This window comes from Arachis hypogaea, chromosome 7, assembly GCF_003086295.3.
Source record: "Arachis hypogaea cultivar Tifrunner chromosome 7, arahy.Tifrunner.gnm2.J5K5, whole genome shotgun sequence".
NCBI classification, from domain to species: Eukaryota; Viridiplantae; Streptophyta; class Magnoliopsida; order Fabales; family Fabaceae; genus Arachis; species Arachis hypogaea.
In genome coordinates this window covers 15,214,717-15,230,986 of record NC_092042.1, presented here as the reverse complement: position 1 = coordinate 15,230,986, position 16,270 = coordinate 15,214,717, and the positions used below count along the sequence as shown (strand labels likewise).

Below are 16,270 nucleotides of genomic sequence, written 5' to 3'. Positions count from 1 at the left end.
GTTATATTTTATTTTGTTTATAATTATAAGATATTTTAATAAAAATTATATTGTGTGTTTATTCTGTTTGATACCGAATTTATATACATATTTTTACTACTCACATATCGTTTAATGAATATATATGTTTTGTTAACTAAATATATAAAATATTAATAATATATTTTTTGTTGTAAAATAAAAATAAAGGGTAAATATAAATTTATATGTAACAAGCTCAAACACAATTATTTTTTAATATTAAAATTTTTTATGGTCCAATATTCATTCAACCCACTAAACCAAATATCAACATTAAAAAAAAAAACCTGTCATAATGTCATCGGTCCAAGCAAATCATAATATACTAGTTTGCAATTAGAGTAAGTATTGGGTCATATGTAACATTATAGAAAACTTATATATAGAATTGATCTGAACCACACATTAAGAATATTTTTACTTGATCCATTAAGATCTAAAAGATACTCTCCCCACCAAAGACATTCCCTTCATTTCAATAACATCAAGGGTTACAACAAAAATTTCATATACCAAATTAGAATTGCAGCAATCATTTTTTTCTTTTTGAAAAATATTAGATAAATAAATTATTTTTGTAACTAAATTTAACCAAAATTTTTTTATACGTCTTTTTTTTTTTCTTTAACTAGTTTTGATTGTGTTAATAAATTATTATTAGACCAACTTAATTGAATTTAGTTATTAAAATAGCTTAGTCATGTAATGTAATTATGTATTTTTTTACAGACCTATAAAAAGTTATCATTACACTATTTTAAAAATGTATTCAATATTTTTTTTTAAGAATTTATAGGTTAATTATAATTTTTTTTAAAGATTTACTTTTACTATTACTAACAAAAAATACTCCACCTTACATTCTATATGTCACGACAAGCAAAAAGATTGAGCTTTAGCAGGTAATAGATGATGACTTCACTCTTCACTATAGTGCCCCAGATACAATATGATGCTGATTTTGTTACAGATAATAATCTTGAAAAGCAGTAGCAGCCAGCAGGTAGGGTTCAAATATAATTCATATGATGAAATAGTGTTTTTTAAATTGGTCTAAAGAACTAAAATTGGTGAAAACAGAAAAGCTGAATTATTGGAAAGATACTGATAGAAAAGAAAGGAATGAATGTGCTAACTTTTTTATAAGCTAAGGTTGTCAACATTAGAAGCTGATAGTGATGCTGCATACTCCTCCAATGTAATAATTTTATGGTGAGGACTTCATGTGAAGTTGATAGTGAGAACTGTTGGATGAAAATTTAGTCAAATCAGTTAAATCATCTAATGGCTCTCAATTATCAACTTCACGTGAAGTCGACTGCACATGAGTTTTTACTTAATTTTATATCATACACCGACCTGACTCGTACTAACTTTATTATTGAAAGTAATTGATTTAAATTTAATTGTAACATGAAAATATCAAGAATCTACCCAATACACAAAATAATACATTTATCATTATTATTCCTCAAATTAAAGGCGAGACACAGCTTGTGAAACATTATTCTTGTAATTAGTGTTGTTCTCTGATTCCACGAATGCCTTAGCGATTTCCCTCAACTCAAACTTCTGAACCTTACCGGTTGAAGTCTTTGGAAGCTCCTCCACAAACTTGACCATCTTTGGAACCATGTAGTGAGGCAAATTCTCCCTACAATATGCAATAATCTCATCCTCACTCACTCCACCACAATTTGTCACCTTCTTCAATGCCACAAATGCACAAGGGCTCTCCCCCCATCTTGGGTGTGGCATTCCGACCACCGCGGCTTCCGATATCTTGGGATGCCTATACAGAACAGATTCCACCTCAATACTGCTTATGTTTTCTCCTCCAGAAATGATTATATCCTTGCACCTATCCTTGATTTGTATGTAACCGTTAGGATGCACAACCCCTACGTCTCCAGTGTGGAACCAACCGTTTTTAAATGCCTCAAAAGTTGATTGCTTGTCCTTCAAGTAACCTTTCATTAGTCCACTACTCCTTAACACAATCTCCCCCATTGTTTTCCCATCCCTTTTCACACTCTCCATTGTTTCCAAATCCTTCACATCCACATCCTCAAGCATCAGTGATCCAATCCCTTGAAACGATTTCAACCTTGCTTGTTCCTCTCTTTGTAGTTTGTTCCACTCGTGGTTCCATTCACACGAAAGCGCTGCCGCTGTTGACTCAGTCAACCCGTAGCAATGTGTGACGTGGAACCCAATTAACTCAATCTGATGGAGCAGAGTCGCCGGCGGAGGCGATCCTGCGGCTAAGATTTGCACCGGGGATTTAATCTGCCGGCGCTCGCTTTCCTTGGATTCCAAGATAATACTAAAGACTATAGGGGCGCAACACATGTGTGTCACGTGATGATCCGAAATGTTTCTAAAAATGTTGCCGGCTGTAGTGTAACGTAGGCACACATTGGTGCCGCCACGCGCCGCCACACCCCAGGTGAAGGCCCACCCATTACCATGGAACATGGGTAGTGTCCATAGGAGAACCGGTTGTGTTCCCATACCCCATGTTAATATGTTGCTTAAGGTACTAAGAAATGTTCCCCTGTGAGTGTAGACAACTCCTTTGGGTGACGAGGTAGTCCCTGATGTATAATTCAATGCAATTGGATCCCATTCATCTTTGATTTCAATTGGGACATAATTTGGGTCACCCTTTCGGATCAATTGTTCATATTCATAATGATCATCACCAAACTTGGTAATTTTGGTGGGTGAGTTACTTTCTAAATTTGTGTCTTGTATGAGAATGACGAGTGGAAAATATTTGGGGGCATAATTGTTGAGTAATTGAAGTGCTTCTTTTGCCTTGGAGACATATTCATAGTCCACAAAGAAGAATTTGGCTTCGGAATGATTGAGAATTGTGGCTATGTTATGAGCATCAAGACGAGTGTTAATGGTGTTGAGTACACCACCTGCCATTGGCACAGCAAAATGCATCTCATACATTGCCGGAATGTTAGGGGCCACCACTGACACCTGAAAAACCAAATTGGTCATCTTCAATTATTACCAAACTTTAACCTTTTTCCCTTTTTCTACAAATCTATACGTGCATTCAATTATTTAAATAATTACTCTTTTACATTAATAATAGTATAATGATCATCTAAAAAACCGATATAAAAAAAGAATATAATTATATAAAACGTTATTTGAGTAGTAAAAAGCGCTTTGTCATATAGGTTGCATTTGTTTACAGAGATAGGATATTGAGATTGAAACACTGAGTTTTGTGTTTGGCAGAAAAAATATGGACAGAGATAATGTGTTCAGAAACACTGCATTAGTGTATTTTGTGTCTATCCTGACAGGAAAGACACGAAGACACTAACAAATGACACAACTTATTTTTTATTTTTTCTTTCATTATTTTTGTTAATTTTTCATAATTATATCTTTTATTGTTATATTTTTTATCTCAAATTTTTTGAATGAAAAAAAATGAGAATAAATTAAATTTTTATAATTTGTTATAGTTTATTACCAAACAAAATACAAGAATACAAAATTTTGTATCTCTATTTATCAGTATTTTATCTTATTTTCAGTGTCTTATCCTATTCTATTCTTAAAAACAAACCTAAAATGTGTGCCTCTTGGAAAAAAAATGTAGGGCCTGATTTAGAAAAAATATTTGGTGAGACAGTTGGAATTTTTTTTGTTTTTTTTTTTTTGGGTTGCGGAAATGATGACGTGTTTTAATTATTTTTATTTTTCAAATTTTATAATCTTTAGTCTTTTAGCAAAATATTTCCATACTTAGTACCTTATTAAGTATTTTTAGAACACTACTTGTTAACTAAACTCTTAAAAAAATATTTATACTCTTGTTAAGCATAGAATATCATGGTTAGCTATTAGGTGGTGATTAAATTTCATTTATTAGAATAAGTTTACATCTCATCAGATGATTAATGGAAAAAAATGACATATATAATCTCATATTGTAATATACAAATAATTAAGATATACACATACCATCAATGACTTAATGTCATCTCAGTGTGAAATGAAGGTTAGGGAAAGCTCATTGTTTTTTAAACTCTTTTTTTTTTTACTGACTTTAACAAATATCACCTTTTTTCTTTCTATTTTTTTTTCAAAATGTATTTAGCTCTATCAACACAAGAAAAATATTGTTTCGTCCCAATATACACTTATATTTGGACTGTTGGACACTATACTTTTGATTGATCTTTTTATTTTTAATAAAGAAATTGCAAATGTTAAATAAAATAATTGAAAACTGACCAAAAATAAAAAATAAAAATCTTGCTTAGTGTCAACTTTTATATGTGAAATATGGGGTCCATATTCTCAGGACATAATAGTAAAAATACAGTGAATATAAAACTACATAAAATAAGTGACAGAAAATATAATATATATAAAACTACATACATGAGGTGGGAGCAGAAATAACGTGGAGTGTTGATCAGTGTTCATGGAATCTCTTCTAGAGATCAGATTTGAAGTTTAACTAGATTTTATTCCACGTTTATATATGTTAGGCTATTGCAATAATAGGAAAAATTTTTAGTGTTGTTAAAAGTTTAGTTTCGAGGATTTTAGAAGGGAGAAAATATTTTAGAAAGTTAAATCCCCTTCACAAATTTTATTATTTGGAAAATGAGGGTTTTTTTGAGATTTTAGTTAGTTTTTCAAAATTCCCAAACTCTCTATTTTCAAGTTTCTCCACATTGAAAAAATTTTATTTGATTTTAATTAAATTTATTATTTTATCTCTAATAAATTATCATATTGCTATTTGTCATAAAATAATTTCTCTTAAAAATTTAAGTTTACAAAAAGAATAATACTATGTTATGAAATTATTTTTCTTAAAAAATTAAACTAATAAAAAATATATAAATAATTATATCTCTAATTATTTTGGTATACGTATAAACTTTTTGAATTATAAAAATATGTATCAATCCTTCTAAATTCTTCCTTTCTATATTTATTTTAAATTTGCGGAAAAAAAGTTAAAAAAAAAATATAGGTAGACAATAATATTGTTGAACAATGTGAATAATAGAGTTAAAAAAGTAAATTAATCCCAAATGTAATGAGTGACATGAGTAATTAATATCTAATAATAACCAAATTTAAAACTTATTATTTATGTTATTCAAAAAAGTCATTAATTACCTAACATAACCCTTTAAAAATTTATTCTTTCCCATCGCAACTGACGTACCTTAGATGTATGACTATTGGACATTGGTCGCATACGTTAGCTTTATGCTGAATTGGTTAATTATTAAGATTTAAGAGATTAAAAAAAAGACACATCTTGAAATATACTATTTTGTATTCAAATTTCTAATGCCATATATATATATTTTTAATAGTTGGTAAAAGTTAAAGTTAAAACACTAAAAACTCTCTATCCAATGAGAAAGATAACAGTGTTTGAATCTAAACTACACTCTATGAAGCATTACACTGTATTAATCCCAGATTCTCAGCCATATATTTTTTCTTTTGAGCTTAAATACTAAGTTAATTATAATAAAGTTGTTAAAGATAACAAATTAAACCGCTGCAGAGATTAAAACTAACAAATTAAATAATGGATTATACTATGTATACATTAAAATCAACTATTAAAATTAACCACCAGTATAAAATACATGTTAAAATATAAATACACATTAAAAATAAATTAAATCATATATATATTTATACACAAATATATTAATGACTGATTTTAGTAGCTGATTTTAGTATATAAATAACATTTCTCTTAAATAATTATGATGAGAAATGAATTAATTGAGATCTTAGAGCTTACAACATCATTCTTGGCAATGTTGAAGGAACGGAGAGAAGAAGCAAGACGGCGACAACGTTCGTAGGTTTGTTGCCACGTGAAGTGAGTTCCTTCATAAATGACTGAGGTTTGGTTGGCATAGCATGCTGATGCTCTCTTCAAGAAATTTATGGGGCTCAGAGCACTGCTATTGGCTTCGTATTTTGGAAGGTCGTTCATTATTAATTATTATAATATGAACCCAAAAAAGTGCTTCTATATGGTTCTGAATCTGAAATTAAATGATATGTATGCGCATATATATAGATAGATATATGATGTATGAGATATTATGAAGTGAGAGAGGGTGGTGGATACGATACGAAAGAGGCAAAGAAGGGAAGGGAAAGTGATATAGGAATGGCAAATGAGAACTCATATATATAAATGGCTATTTATATCGAAAATAAGGTATAGGTTAATTAAATCGAATACCGAAAAATAAGGTATAAATTAATTAAATATAGTAGGTGTGGTTAGTTACATGTCCTCTTTTACTCTTTGCATTAAATCTTCCGAACCAGAGAGTCCATATTTCTAAGAAAGGATGAAACTATTATTTATTGGCGAACCAGAAATTCATTAAAGTGATAATATTAAATATTAATTATTTTAAAATTAAAATAATAAAGATCACATTTAATAAAATTTATAAATTTAACGATGATTAACTTTTTATTTTATCACTTTATTAGTTCTTTTACAAGATTTAAAACTCTTATTTTTTTAATTAAGAGATTGGTTGCATCAAATTAAATTTTAATTTGGATATAAAAAATATTTTTGTAATTAAGTCTTTAAAAAGTTATTGATTTTTTAAAAAAATATTTTTTTTTAAAACCAATACTAAAATTTGTATACTCAACTGATAAATGTAAAAAGAATACAAATTTTCAGATAAAAGTAAAAAAAAAAAAGTTGTATGAATCGGAACAAAAAAGAAAAAACATGTTAAGATAAAAAAAAAAGGGAAAAATGCTAAAAAACGAGTTAATGGTTATATAAATTTTTTTAAAATTTAATTTTATTTATTAGATTTTAATAATTATAAAGGCGGGTACCCATAGGAACGGATTAAGATTTAATTTTTTACTGTCCGTGAGTAGAAGTAGTATAGGTTTTATGCAGATTATTGTAGAGCGAAACGAGTTGGGTAGAGTAAAAATCTATCCTTACTCGTTCCGTTGCCACTCCCTAGGCAACAACGAGTGAATAAGAGCATGCAACAATTTTTTTTATTTTTTATAATATTTTCTGATAAGACAATGATTAATTTGTTGCAGGAATAGAATTTGAATTTCTAACGCTTAATTAAACAAACTAATAAACTAATTACTAAACCAACTCAATTTAGTTAGCATGAAACAACTTTAAATCTAGATAATAACAATATAAAAATATTTAATAATAAAAAAATTAACAAAAAATATCAAAATTTATTTTATTTAATATTTATTAATTATAATAATAATAATAAATAAATACTAAATAAAATAATTTTTTTTCTCCCTAGCACAGTTACAACTTCAGATTTGGAAGTCAAGATAGACAACATTGGCAACAGTGGCTCTAGAGATCTGTCCAAACTCATGTTCATCATGGAGCTTGTTGTTGACGAAGTCAAGAGATGATGATGGCGCACGTAGTTGGCAGGGGCACCGCCGCTGGGAGCTTTGAGACGACGACATGTAGAACACTACCTTGCAGGAGGCAGGTTCTGCCACCACGTTTCTCCTTGACTTTTCCCCCTTTTTTTTTAGTTTTAAATGTTCAAATTGTGATATATATTAATTAAGTTTATTAGTTTAGAGTCATTAGTTTTTTATTTATGTAATTAAGTTATTAAATTTTAATATGTAAATTTTATTTATAATTAATACATATAATTATTCATGGTTATAATATTTCTAAATTTTGTTGTCAAATTGTGATATATACCAATTAAGTTATTAGTTTAGAGTAATTAGTTTTGTGTTTTTGTAATTAAATTATTAAATTTTAATATATAATTTTTATTTATAATTAAGACATGTAATTCATGGTTATAATAATTTAATTTTTTACATAAATATTAATTATCAAAATATTTATTCTGAAAGTAGGTTATAACATTATAAGGATATTGAGCATATGCAACTTTAGGGGAAAAAAATTTACTGTTTATTATCGTTGGATTTAGAGAGAAAATTTTGATGGTAAATGTTTATTTTATTTTCTGAATATAATGACGCTCATTGATTACCCCCAAGTTTCGTGACAGACAAATTCTAAATAGGCGCAAAAATTTTATTCAATGCGAATGTTATCGTTTGATAAAAAAATAATTATTTGATAGTTTCGTCAATCTAATTCATTATTACAATCGAATTAGTTAGCGTCGGATCGAAAATCTGACAATAATATTTTTTTCCTCGAAATTTATTCCGTTGGATAGATGGAATGTGACGATAATAAAATTATTATTAAATTTATTTTAAAAATATGACGGTAATTCTGACAATTTTGAGCGATTTGTTTGCAAAAGAAGTTGATGAGCATTTTATCGAAGATAATGATAAGATTAAAGCCGGTAGAAGGAAGGCAGCTTTGAAAACAAAGAAAGAAACAGAAAAAAAAATTGTTCTCACACAAACAAAGAATGAAAAATAGGATTTTACACTTGGCTTAAGTAGAAAATTCACCTAATTAATTTTACACTTATATATAAAAAGTTTAATTAAAAAATTAGTTTGATTTAATTATTAAACAATTGATTTTATATACTTTCTCAACTAAGAAATCACTGTTCATATTTGATTTTCTTTTTTGTCAAGTTGACTTTGAATTAAAGAAAATAATTTTTTTTAAAGACTTTAGGGAAAAAAAAACTATTCTTTTTATGCAAATGGTTTCATAAATAAGGTTTCACTGTATTAGAAATATTCTAAAATAATATTTTAATTTATTATGACTTTTATTTTAATTACATGTCCTAATCTAAGACTAATGTATTAAACTTAATTAAAATAATATAAATCAATATTTTTTGGCTGCTCCAAACGCACTGGTTAGTTGGTGCTACTCATTCATTTTTCCCAGCGAGCTATTTTATTTGGTGAGGGGAAGTTGGCACTTGGCTGTAACAAATTAATAAGATAACGTGAAGCTTGATGAAATGTAAATTAAGTGATTAAGTGATATGAAAGCTCCTTTGAAAAAACCTGTCATTTTCTTTTTGGCTCATCATTATGGAGCTAGGAGAAAGTAAATGGGAAAATGGTCCAAACTGAACAATCTTTTTATTATCATTATTGACATTGAGGGAAATGTGACTGATATTACTGTTTATTTTGCAATAATTAATTGCATAGTGTTATAGCTTATTATTATTAAACAACATGTTTTAGACATTCATCTTGACTTTTGAAAATTACGTTTAAACTAAATAAATACATTTCTTCTAAAATTATACCATTGACCATTTTCGAAAACGAATACTGTGCTACCAATTAAAATTGTATTTAATTTACCTTAACAATAAATTATGTAGAAGTAATTATTATTAAGCTATTTGACAGTTTCAAAGTAGAAATTGTGTTTTTAAAATTTCTATACAGAAAATAATTAGTATTATAAAGAGGGTAAAGATAATCATTTAGCCCATACAATTAAATACTTTAAATATTGCAAAAAAATTCTCTCATTAATATATATATATATATATATATATATATATATTCAATGACTCAAGGCAAAAAAATACAATAATAAGATACTGGTCATGGTCCTACATATTCTTTTTTGTCTATAGCTTCGGGTTATAACTTATAAGGTAGATATTGTCAGCTGCATATATAAATACAAGGAAAAGGTAGATAAATTAAATGAGAAAAAAAATTATACTAATGCTATAAACTAAATTTAGTATATGTATGTTTTGTTAATAAATTTGATTTATATTTTTTTAACATAAATTAAATTATTTGGATTCGATTTAACATGAGATACAGTAAATCAATACAATTAGATTCAATTTATTAATTATAAGTTTCTAACAACACACAATAATGATAAATTGAAGCAACTGAGTTCGATTTATAAAGGAATGAAGGAAGTAATAAATTGATATAACTTGTTTCGATTTTTTAAAAATGTAGCTCTAAGGCAAATCGAATCTAATTGATTCAAATTATTACTAGCTATGATTTAGAAATCAGTATTTCAAATTTACTTAATTTGATTTAGCTACGAGTATATGTCCTATATAAATACAACTAGAAAGTTTGTTATTCATTAGAGTGGCGGCACTCACAATGATTAGTGATGATAGTTTTTTAGTTCTTGTGCACTATAGAGGGACGATTAAGAAAAAAAACATGAGAGAGAATAAAATTTACTTATAAGGATCTATTGAGTGTCTTTATCAATCATTCTATGAATTTTGCTCAATTTCAGAATACTATAATCCAAAAACTGGGAGTTAATGGCATGAAACGAGTGAAGAAATTATTTTATAGAATTTCAATTTTTGTTTTCCGAGATGGTGTGAAGTACGACTCCTTTGTAATAGATAGTGACGAAGATTTGCAAGTTTTGTTTCATGGTTGTCGTCAATTTTTCGAGGTCAAAACCTATGAACTATCGGCCAAGTTTGGAGATGTGGTATCTAGTTCAGAAATATTGAATTGGATTCCTTAATCTAGTTCAATGTCTGTTGTTGCCTTTTCATCTGTGCCTGTAATTGCATCCAAAGCAGTATTGGCGGCATCTCTGTCCTTTATAGTTAACCTAAATTGCGTTAATGATGGAGAAATTAGTGATAATCGATCTTTTGGTGAGCTTGTGATTGTGATGATAGATATTTCTGTTATGATCCCAGTTTCAAGAGACGGTGGACAACCGAATCCCGTGGAGGATATATTGTGGGATGACGATGATGTAGATCCCGTCATGATAGATGAGGACAGCGATGACAATCTAAGGAAGAGTAGTCCAGTTGGTTGGGGTAGGACATCAAGTTAGAAAACTCAGCAATGTCTCTTGCACTTTTCAACTTTAAATCTGAAGACCATGGCAAATCAGGGTTTTTCATATGTATAAACTTTACGTAATAAACAAAAAAACTATATTAAAAGAATTTTAAATCATGCTTCTGGCTGCGCCACTCTGATAGCAAGGGATATTACGACGACTTTATATACTTAATAAAAAAATATGAGCTTTTGACGTGAAACTGTGTCGCTGTTTTCTTTGAAAAACCGGAAAAAATACTTTATTTTGAAAACCGTTAAGCATATTCATATATACAAAACTTGTTACATAAGTAGCTTATAAATATAATATATATCAAGGTTGCGAAAATCGGACCAGTCATTGAACCGGTCGAGTAACTAGTTCAGTGGTTCAATGGTTAACCGGGGTCGAACCGTAGTTGAACCGGTTTAATTAAAAGGCCAGGAATTTGGTTTCAGAAGAGTGATCTTAGCAATAGACAGTCTCAGCGCATACAATTTATCTCTCAAATGTTGATACAGGACATCATCAAAACAAGTCTTAAGACACAAAATGTAGAAAAAAATGTTCTTCTTTCCAAGCTTACGTAGGGATGTCCTTGAGCTCTAATATTTTCTCCAAAAACAACCAAATCCAAGATTTAACACTGCAGATTTCAAGAACCACCACAAACACTCAGATACAATGAGAATTGCTCTGAAATTACAAAAAAAAACGCATGCTTCTAACGCTTCTTCCAGATCAAGATTCCACAAAAACTCATGCTAGCTCAGCTCTAAATCCTAGGGATTTCAATTTCCACAACAGCAAGAAAGAAAATATTTCTCATACTGACAACAGCAGGAATTCAAAAATTGAACTCTGCATTAAAAAAAAAACAAGCAGATGAGCAGAAACCAGTACCTGACAGACAGATCAATGGAGTAGTCGGTGAGAAGCAGCTGTTGGTGGGGTTGCTCTTGTCTGAGTTCTCTGATTGGGGTTAGGTTGTGTGAATTGTGAAAGTGAAGGGAGAGGGAGGCAGGGAGCCTTCTGTATTGACCGTATAAGTTTTCTTTTTTTTTTTGTCTGCGTCAAAAACGACGCTGTTTCAAGCAACAAAAAAAAATTGGAACCTTTAAAAACCCAGCCGGTTCGGTTGGTTCACCGGTTAACCATCGGTTCGATCAGTTTTTTACCGATTTTTTACAGAATAGTTTTAGGTGTCAACCGGACTGGCCAGGTGACTGATTTTCGGTTAACCCGGTTGAACCGGCCGGTCTGGTCAGATTTTCAGAACCATGATATATATACAAAATATACAAACTCCTATCCCTCTTACAATATTACAATAATAAAGGCAAGGGAAGAATAATTATCTAACTAAAACAGCAACATCGTATAACAAAACACAATAAAGCTCTTCGTAAGCTCCTTCATCTGATTCCTAAAAAGATAAAGCTGTAGGGGAGTGCGAACCTAACCACACAGTTCCACCACGGAGTTTCAGAATTGTCGTAAGAAGATATTTAATAAGAAAACTGTTTTCAAACACAGTGATCGTCGCTTGTCTTATGAATCTTTTGAAAACTGACAGTTTTTAACCATCAAAAATTCAAAACCTTTTTAAAAGAAATCAGTTAATTATTCAAATTCAAAACCTTTCTTTTCGTATAAGAAAAATCTTAAAGAGTTTTCTAGACTGTATGAAGGATTAATCTGTTCCAAGCATAGGTTCATTAAGTTTATGTTGAACCAGTTTGATTTTTCATACTTAACTAAACCTCAATCAGAAACCAATTACGGCCTCACATCCATTCACACAATCAATCAGCAATTATCATCAATTCATCACTAAAACTCAATCTCAAAAGTACCACACTAGAGCAAACACAGGCAAAACAGACAAGAAAAACACAGGTATAGATAATAGTTGCAGTAAGTAGCTCAGATAGCAGCTAATAACAGTTAAACAATTAAGCAAACCAAAACAAATTCAAACTCAAACAAAGCATGCAAATGCATATGATGCATGTCTACCCTATGGTTAATGAGCTCATCTGTCGGTTATACAGCCAACCCGACATGTCCTGGTAGCTAACCATGGACAGAACACCAAACACGGAACAAGTGGGACAACAGTGCAACCCTTGCATCTTACCCGCGTACCTGGAGCAGGGGACAACTTCACCATGCCTCTTATCTAAGTGGTATTACAATTCTCAACTCGGAGCAAGCGGCGATAGAACTCAACCCTTGCATCTTACCTGGAGTCTCGAACTCTTATCCAGAGCAAGTAGATAGCACCATTACATCTTACCCGGTCACATATATCTCAATCAAAATTTAATTTCATTTTCAACTCCATTCTCATTATCATTCAATTTAATTTCATAATTCAAACTCAGTTTTCATCATTCTTATTCCCCATCTCTTTTCCGGAACAAGTGAACAATGCCACTGCCTCTTACCCGGGGTCATATATCTTATTCATTTATAACTCAATATTTCCGCAACCACAATTCATTATTTTCTAAATAAGCAAACTCAAAATGTAATCCTTTTTTAAATAACTCAAAATCAAATTATGAAATCCTTAAAAAAAAATCAAATCTTTCTAATAAGCACTTCAAATGGAATCTCCAATTTTATAAAAATTTGGACAGCATCTCTCCTAAAATTCGAACTTTGTCACTCCTCCAGGTCCCAACCAAATCATTTCTCAAGCTCTTTTCAAATCATTTTCAAAAACAAACCAATTTCAATATCAAACCGATTTTCAATATTAAATCTCTTCTTCCAAATCAAACCAATTTTAACTTTGAATCTTTTTTAAAATCAAATTATTTCTAAAATTAAGCTAAATTCCAACATTAAATCTCTTTCAGTAATTAAAAGAAAATGGAGACGAAATTATTATTATTATTATTATTATTATTATTATTATTATTATTATTATTATTATTATTGGCTACAAATCTCAGGACATCTATTGCAATTCTTGGCGACAAATATAAGTAAGATGACTAGATCTATTTCTGTCTGTTCTTATTTATTTTTATAATAATTATTTGGACAGTTGGAAGATGCTCCACACCCAAAAGACTAACTTCCAAGTATTGGTCACAACATTAATGTGCAGCAACATTTTTTTTTCTGTGCGTGTGTGTGTGTAAATTTTGCAAATTGCATGTGCTCTGCTATATTCTTCCTCTCCAATTTTCAGACTGCAATAGCATTACTCTCCAAACAAAATCAAGAAAAAAGAAACTATAATACTAAATACCAAGGGTGCTTCTTTCAGTAAAAAAAAAAAAAACTCACATTAAAAAATTTATCATATACAATGCATATATTTTTTATAATTTAGATAAAATCTTCACTCTTTACTCAGTTCTATTCTTCACTAAAAGAATTCCTAAATACTAAATATAATAGAAATTGTATTAAATTTGTTTAAAGCACTAACATTTCTATTATACTAAGTTATTAACAGTGAAACAGTATTCTATAAACTCTGTTCAGAGATAAAATCACTTACTTCTGCATTTCTATTGAGATGCCATGTGTATATCTATGCAACAAAATTCTCATCAACTATGTCAAAGTGTAAATTCTTTTCAGCTTCTGCTAAAGGTAGTGTTACCTTTCCTTTTTCTTCACTAACCATCAATACGCTTTTGGACGGTATATCAATTTTGATGATACTTTCTTATCATATGGTTTTGTAGAGAATAATGTTGATAAGTGTATCTACATGAAAATTGGTGGGAGGAAGTTTAATATAGTGTTCCTGTATTTTTCGATGACATTCTTCTTACTACTAATGATGTTGGTTTGTTACATGATGTATAAAGATTTTTCTCTAATAAATTTGAAATAAAAAAATATGAATGAAGCATCTTATGTAATAGAAATAAAAATGTTCCTTGATAAATTACAAAGTGTATTATAATTGTCTCGGAAAGAATATCAATAAGCTACTACAGAAATTTAGAATGAAAAGTTGTTCCTTAAAAATAATTTCAATTTACATACAAGACAAGTTAAATCAAATGTAATGTCTCAAGAATAAATTGAAGTAAAAATTAATGGAGTCTATTCTTTACTTCAAGAGTTAGAAATCTATTGTACGCTCAGACATGCATTAAACCAGAAATAAATTTTATTATTGGAATGTTAAGTCAATATCAAGATAATCTTGTAATAGAAATAGATCTTTTACTTTTTTTTTGTCAATTGTTGTTATAAAGTGTAATATCTTGATAAGCATCGTTAGGGGCCAGCAGTTTTCTTATTTTTGGACCAGTAAACAACCAGTATTAGTAATTTTATACTTTAAACAAAATAAAGCCCAAATGCATATAAAGAGCGTGTACTCACGCTCCTTTACTACACGCTCTTCTTCTTTCCCAAAATTTCACACACTTTCTCCTCTACACTCTTGCGCGCCATCTTTGTTGCTTTCAACGGTGGAGCACGCTCAACACGAATCAGCATTCTTGAGCTCGCTGTCCATCCCAAGTAGCGTCTCCAATAGCAGCGGCGTTATTCTCTACAATAGCATCTCTCAGCTCTCTATCCATTCTCTTTCATTTCTAGTGATGCGTTATGCTTCTGCAAGATTAATGTGAAGGTTAATGAGTTTTGATTTTTGTTCATTTATTGCTTTCTGCAACTCTTACCTTCTTGCTGTCTATCATTTTGTATCCATTTAAAATATGCAAGAAAAAATTCATAATGGCACCCAAAAATATTACTCAATGTTTCCTGTTTATTCATGAAAAATCTTTAAGCACTTTATAATAAAATTTCTTTTGATTTTGATTTTGATTCATCATATCTTGTTTATGAAACTTAGGTAATTTTAATTCATAAATCTTTGAAAAAATTCATTAAGTTATTATCTCATTTATTAGTAGAACTTTGTTGTGGTAGAGCTTTGGAAATTGAAGCTGAAGTTTAACATGATAAGATGCAACAACACCATTTTCATGAGTAGATTGCCCACCATCTGTTTGAGAAATTACCGCAATGCCACGAGCAAATGCGAAAGAACCTGTCCCTCTAACAACCCTTAACTCTTCTCTTCTTCTACCTTCTAGCTTCCAGAATGTTCTGGAGTGTCAAAGGTTAAACACATGACATTAAATGCAGATGAATCATAATAGTAATAGTGCTGGAACTTTTAATTTATAAATCTTTAAAAAATTTCATTAAGTTATTATCTTAGTTGTTAGTACAGCTTTGTTGTGGTAGAGCTTTGATAATGGCTACTACACAATTGATTACTAGGTTTTTATGTGTTTGTGTTAATAATATGTTTCTTAATAATATGTAGTGATTATTTAAAATGGAAAAAGATCCAGATATTAAGATGTTACGAAGAAGTACAAATACAAAGAAATCTGAAACAGAAACTAGAAGGAAAATGCAGAAGAA

At 29.6% G+C, this 16,270-nt stretch overlaps 1 protein-coding gene across 1 annotated transcript; it reads right to left on the bottom strand.

Moving 5' to 3' along the window:
• Positions 1 to 1,381: 1,381 nt before the first annotated feature.
• LOC112702604 (trans-cinnamate:CoA ligase, peroxisomal) lies at positions 1,382 to 6,222 on the bottom strand. Its single transcript, XM_025753717.3, has 2 exons — positions 5,840 to 6,222; positions 1,382 to 3,015 (listed from the first exon to the last, which is right to left on the bottom strand). The coding sequence occupies exons 1-2, from the start codon at positions 6,035 to 6,037 to the stop codon at positions 1,498 to 1,500; spliced, it is 1,716 nt and encodes a 571-aa protein (XP_025609502.1). The 5' UTR covers positions 6,038 to 6,222; the 3' UTR covers positions 1,382 to 1,497.
• Positions 6,223 to 16,270: the final 10,048 nt, after the last annotated feature.

What these genes read in the sequence shown, in the direction of transcription:
- LOC112702604 (XM_025753717.3), bottom strand. Translation starts at nt 6,037, where the DNA reads ATGAACGACCTTCCAAAATACGAAGCCAATAGCAGTGCTCTGAGCCCC. An exon ending in ACATTGCCAAGAATGATGTT is followed by an intron (nt 3,016 to 5,839) that starts GTAAGCTCTAAG and finishes TTGGTTTTTCAG; the next exon opens with GTGTCAGTGGTGGCCCCTAA.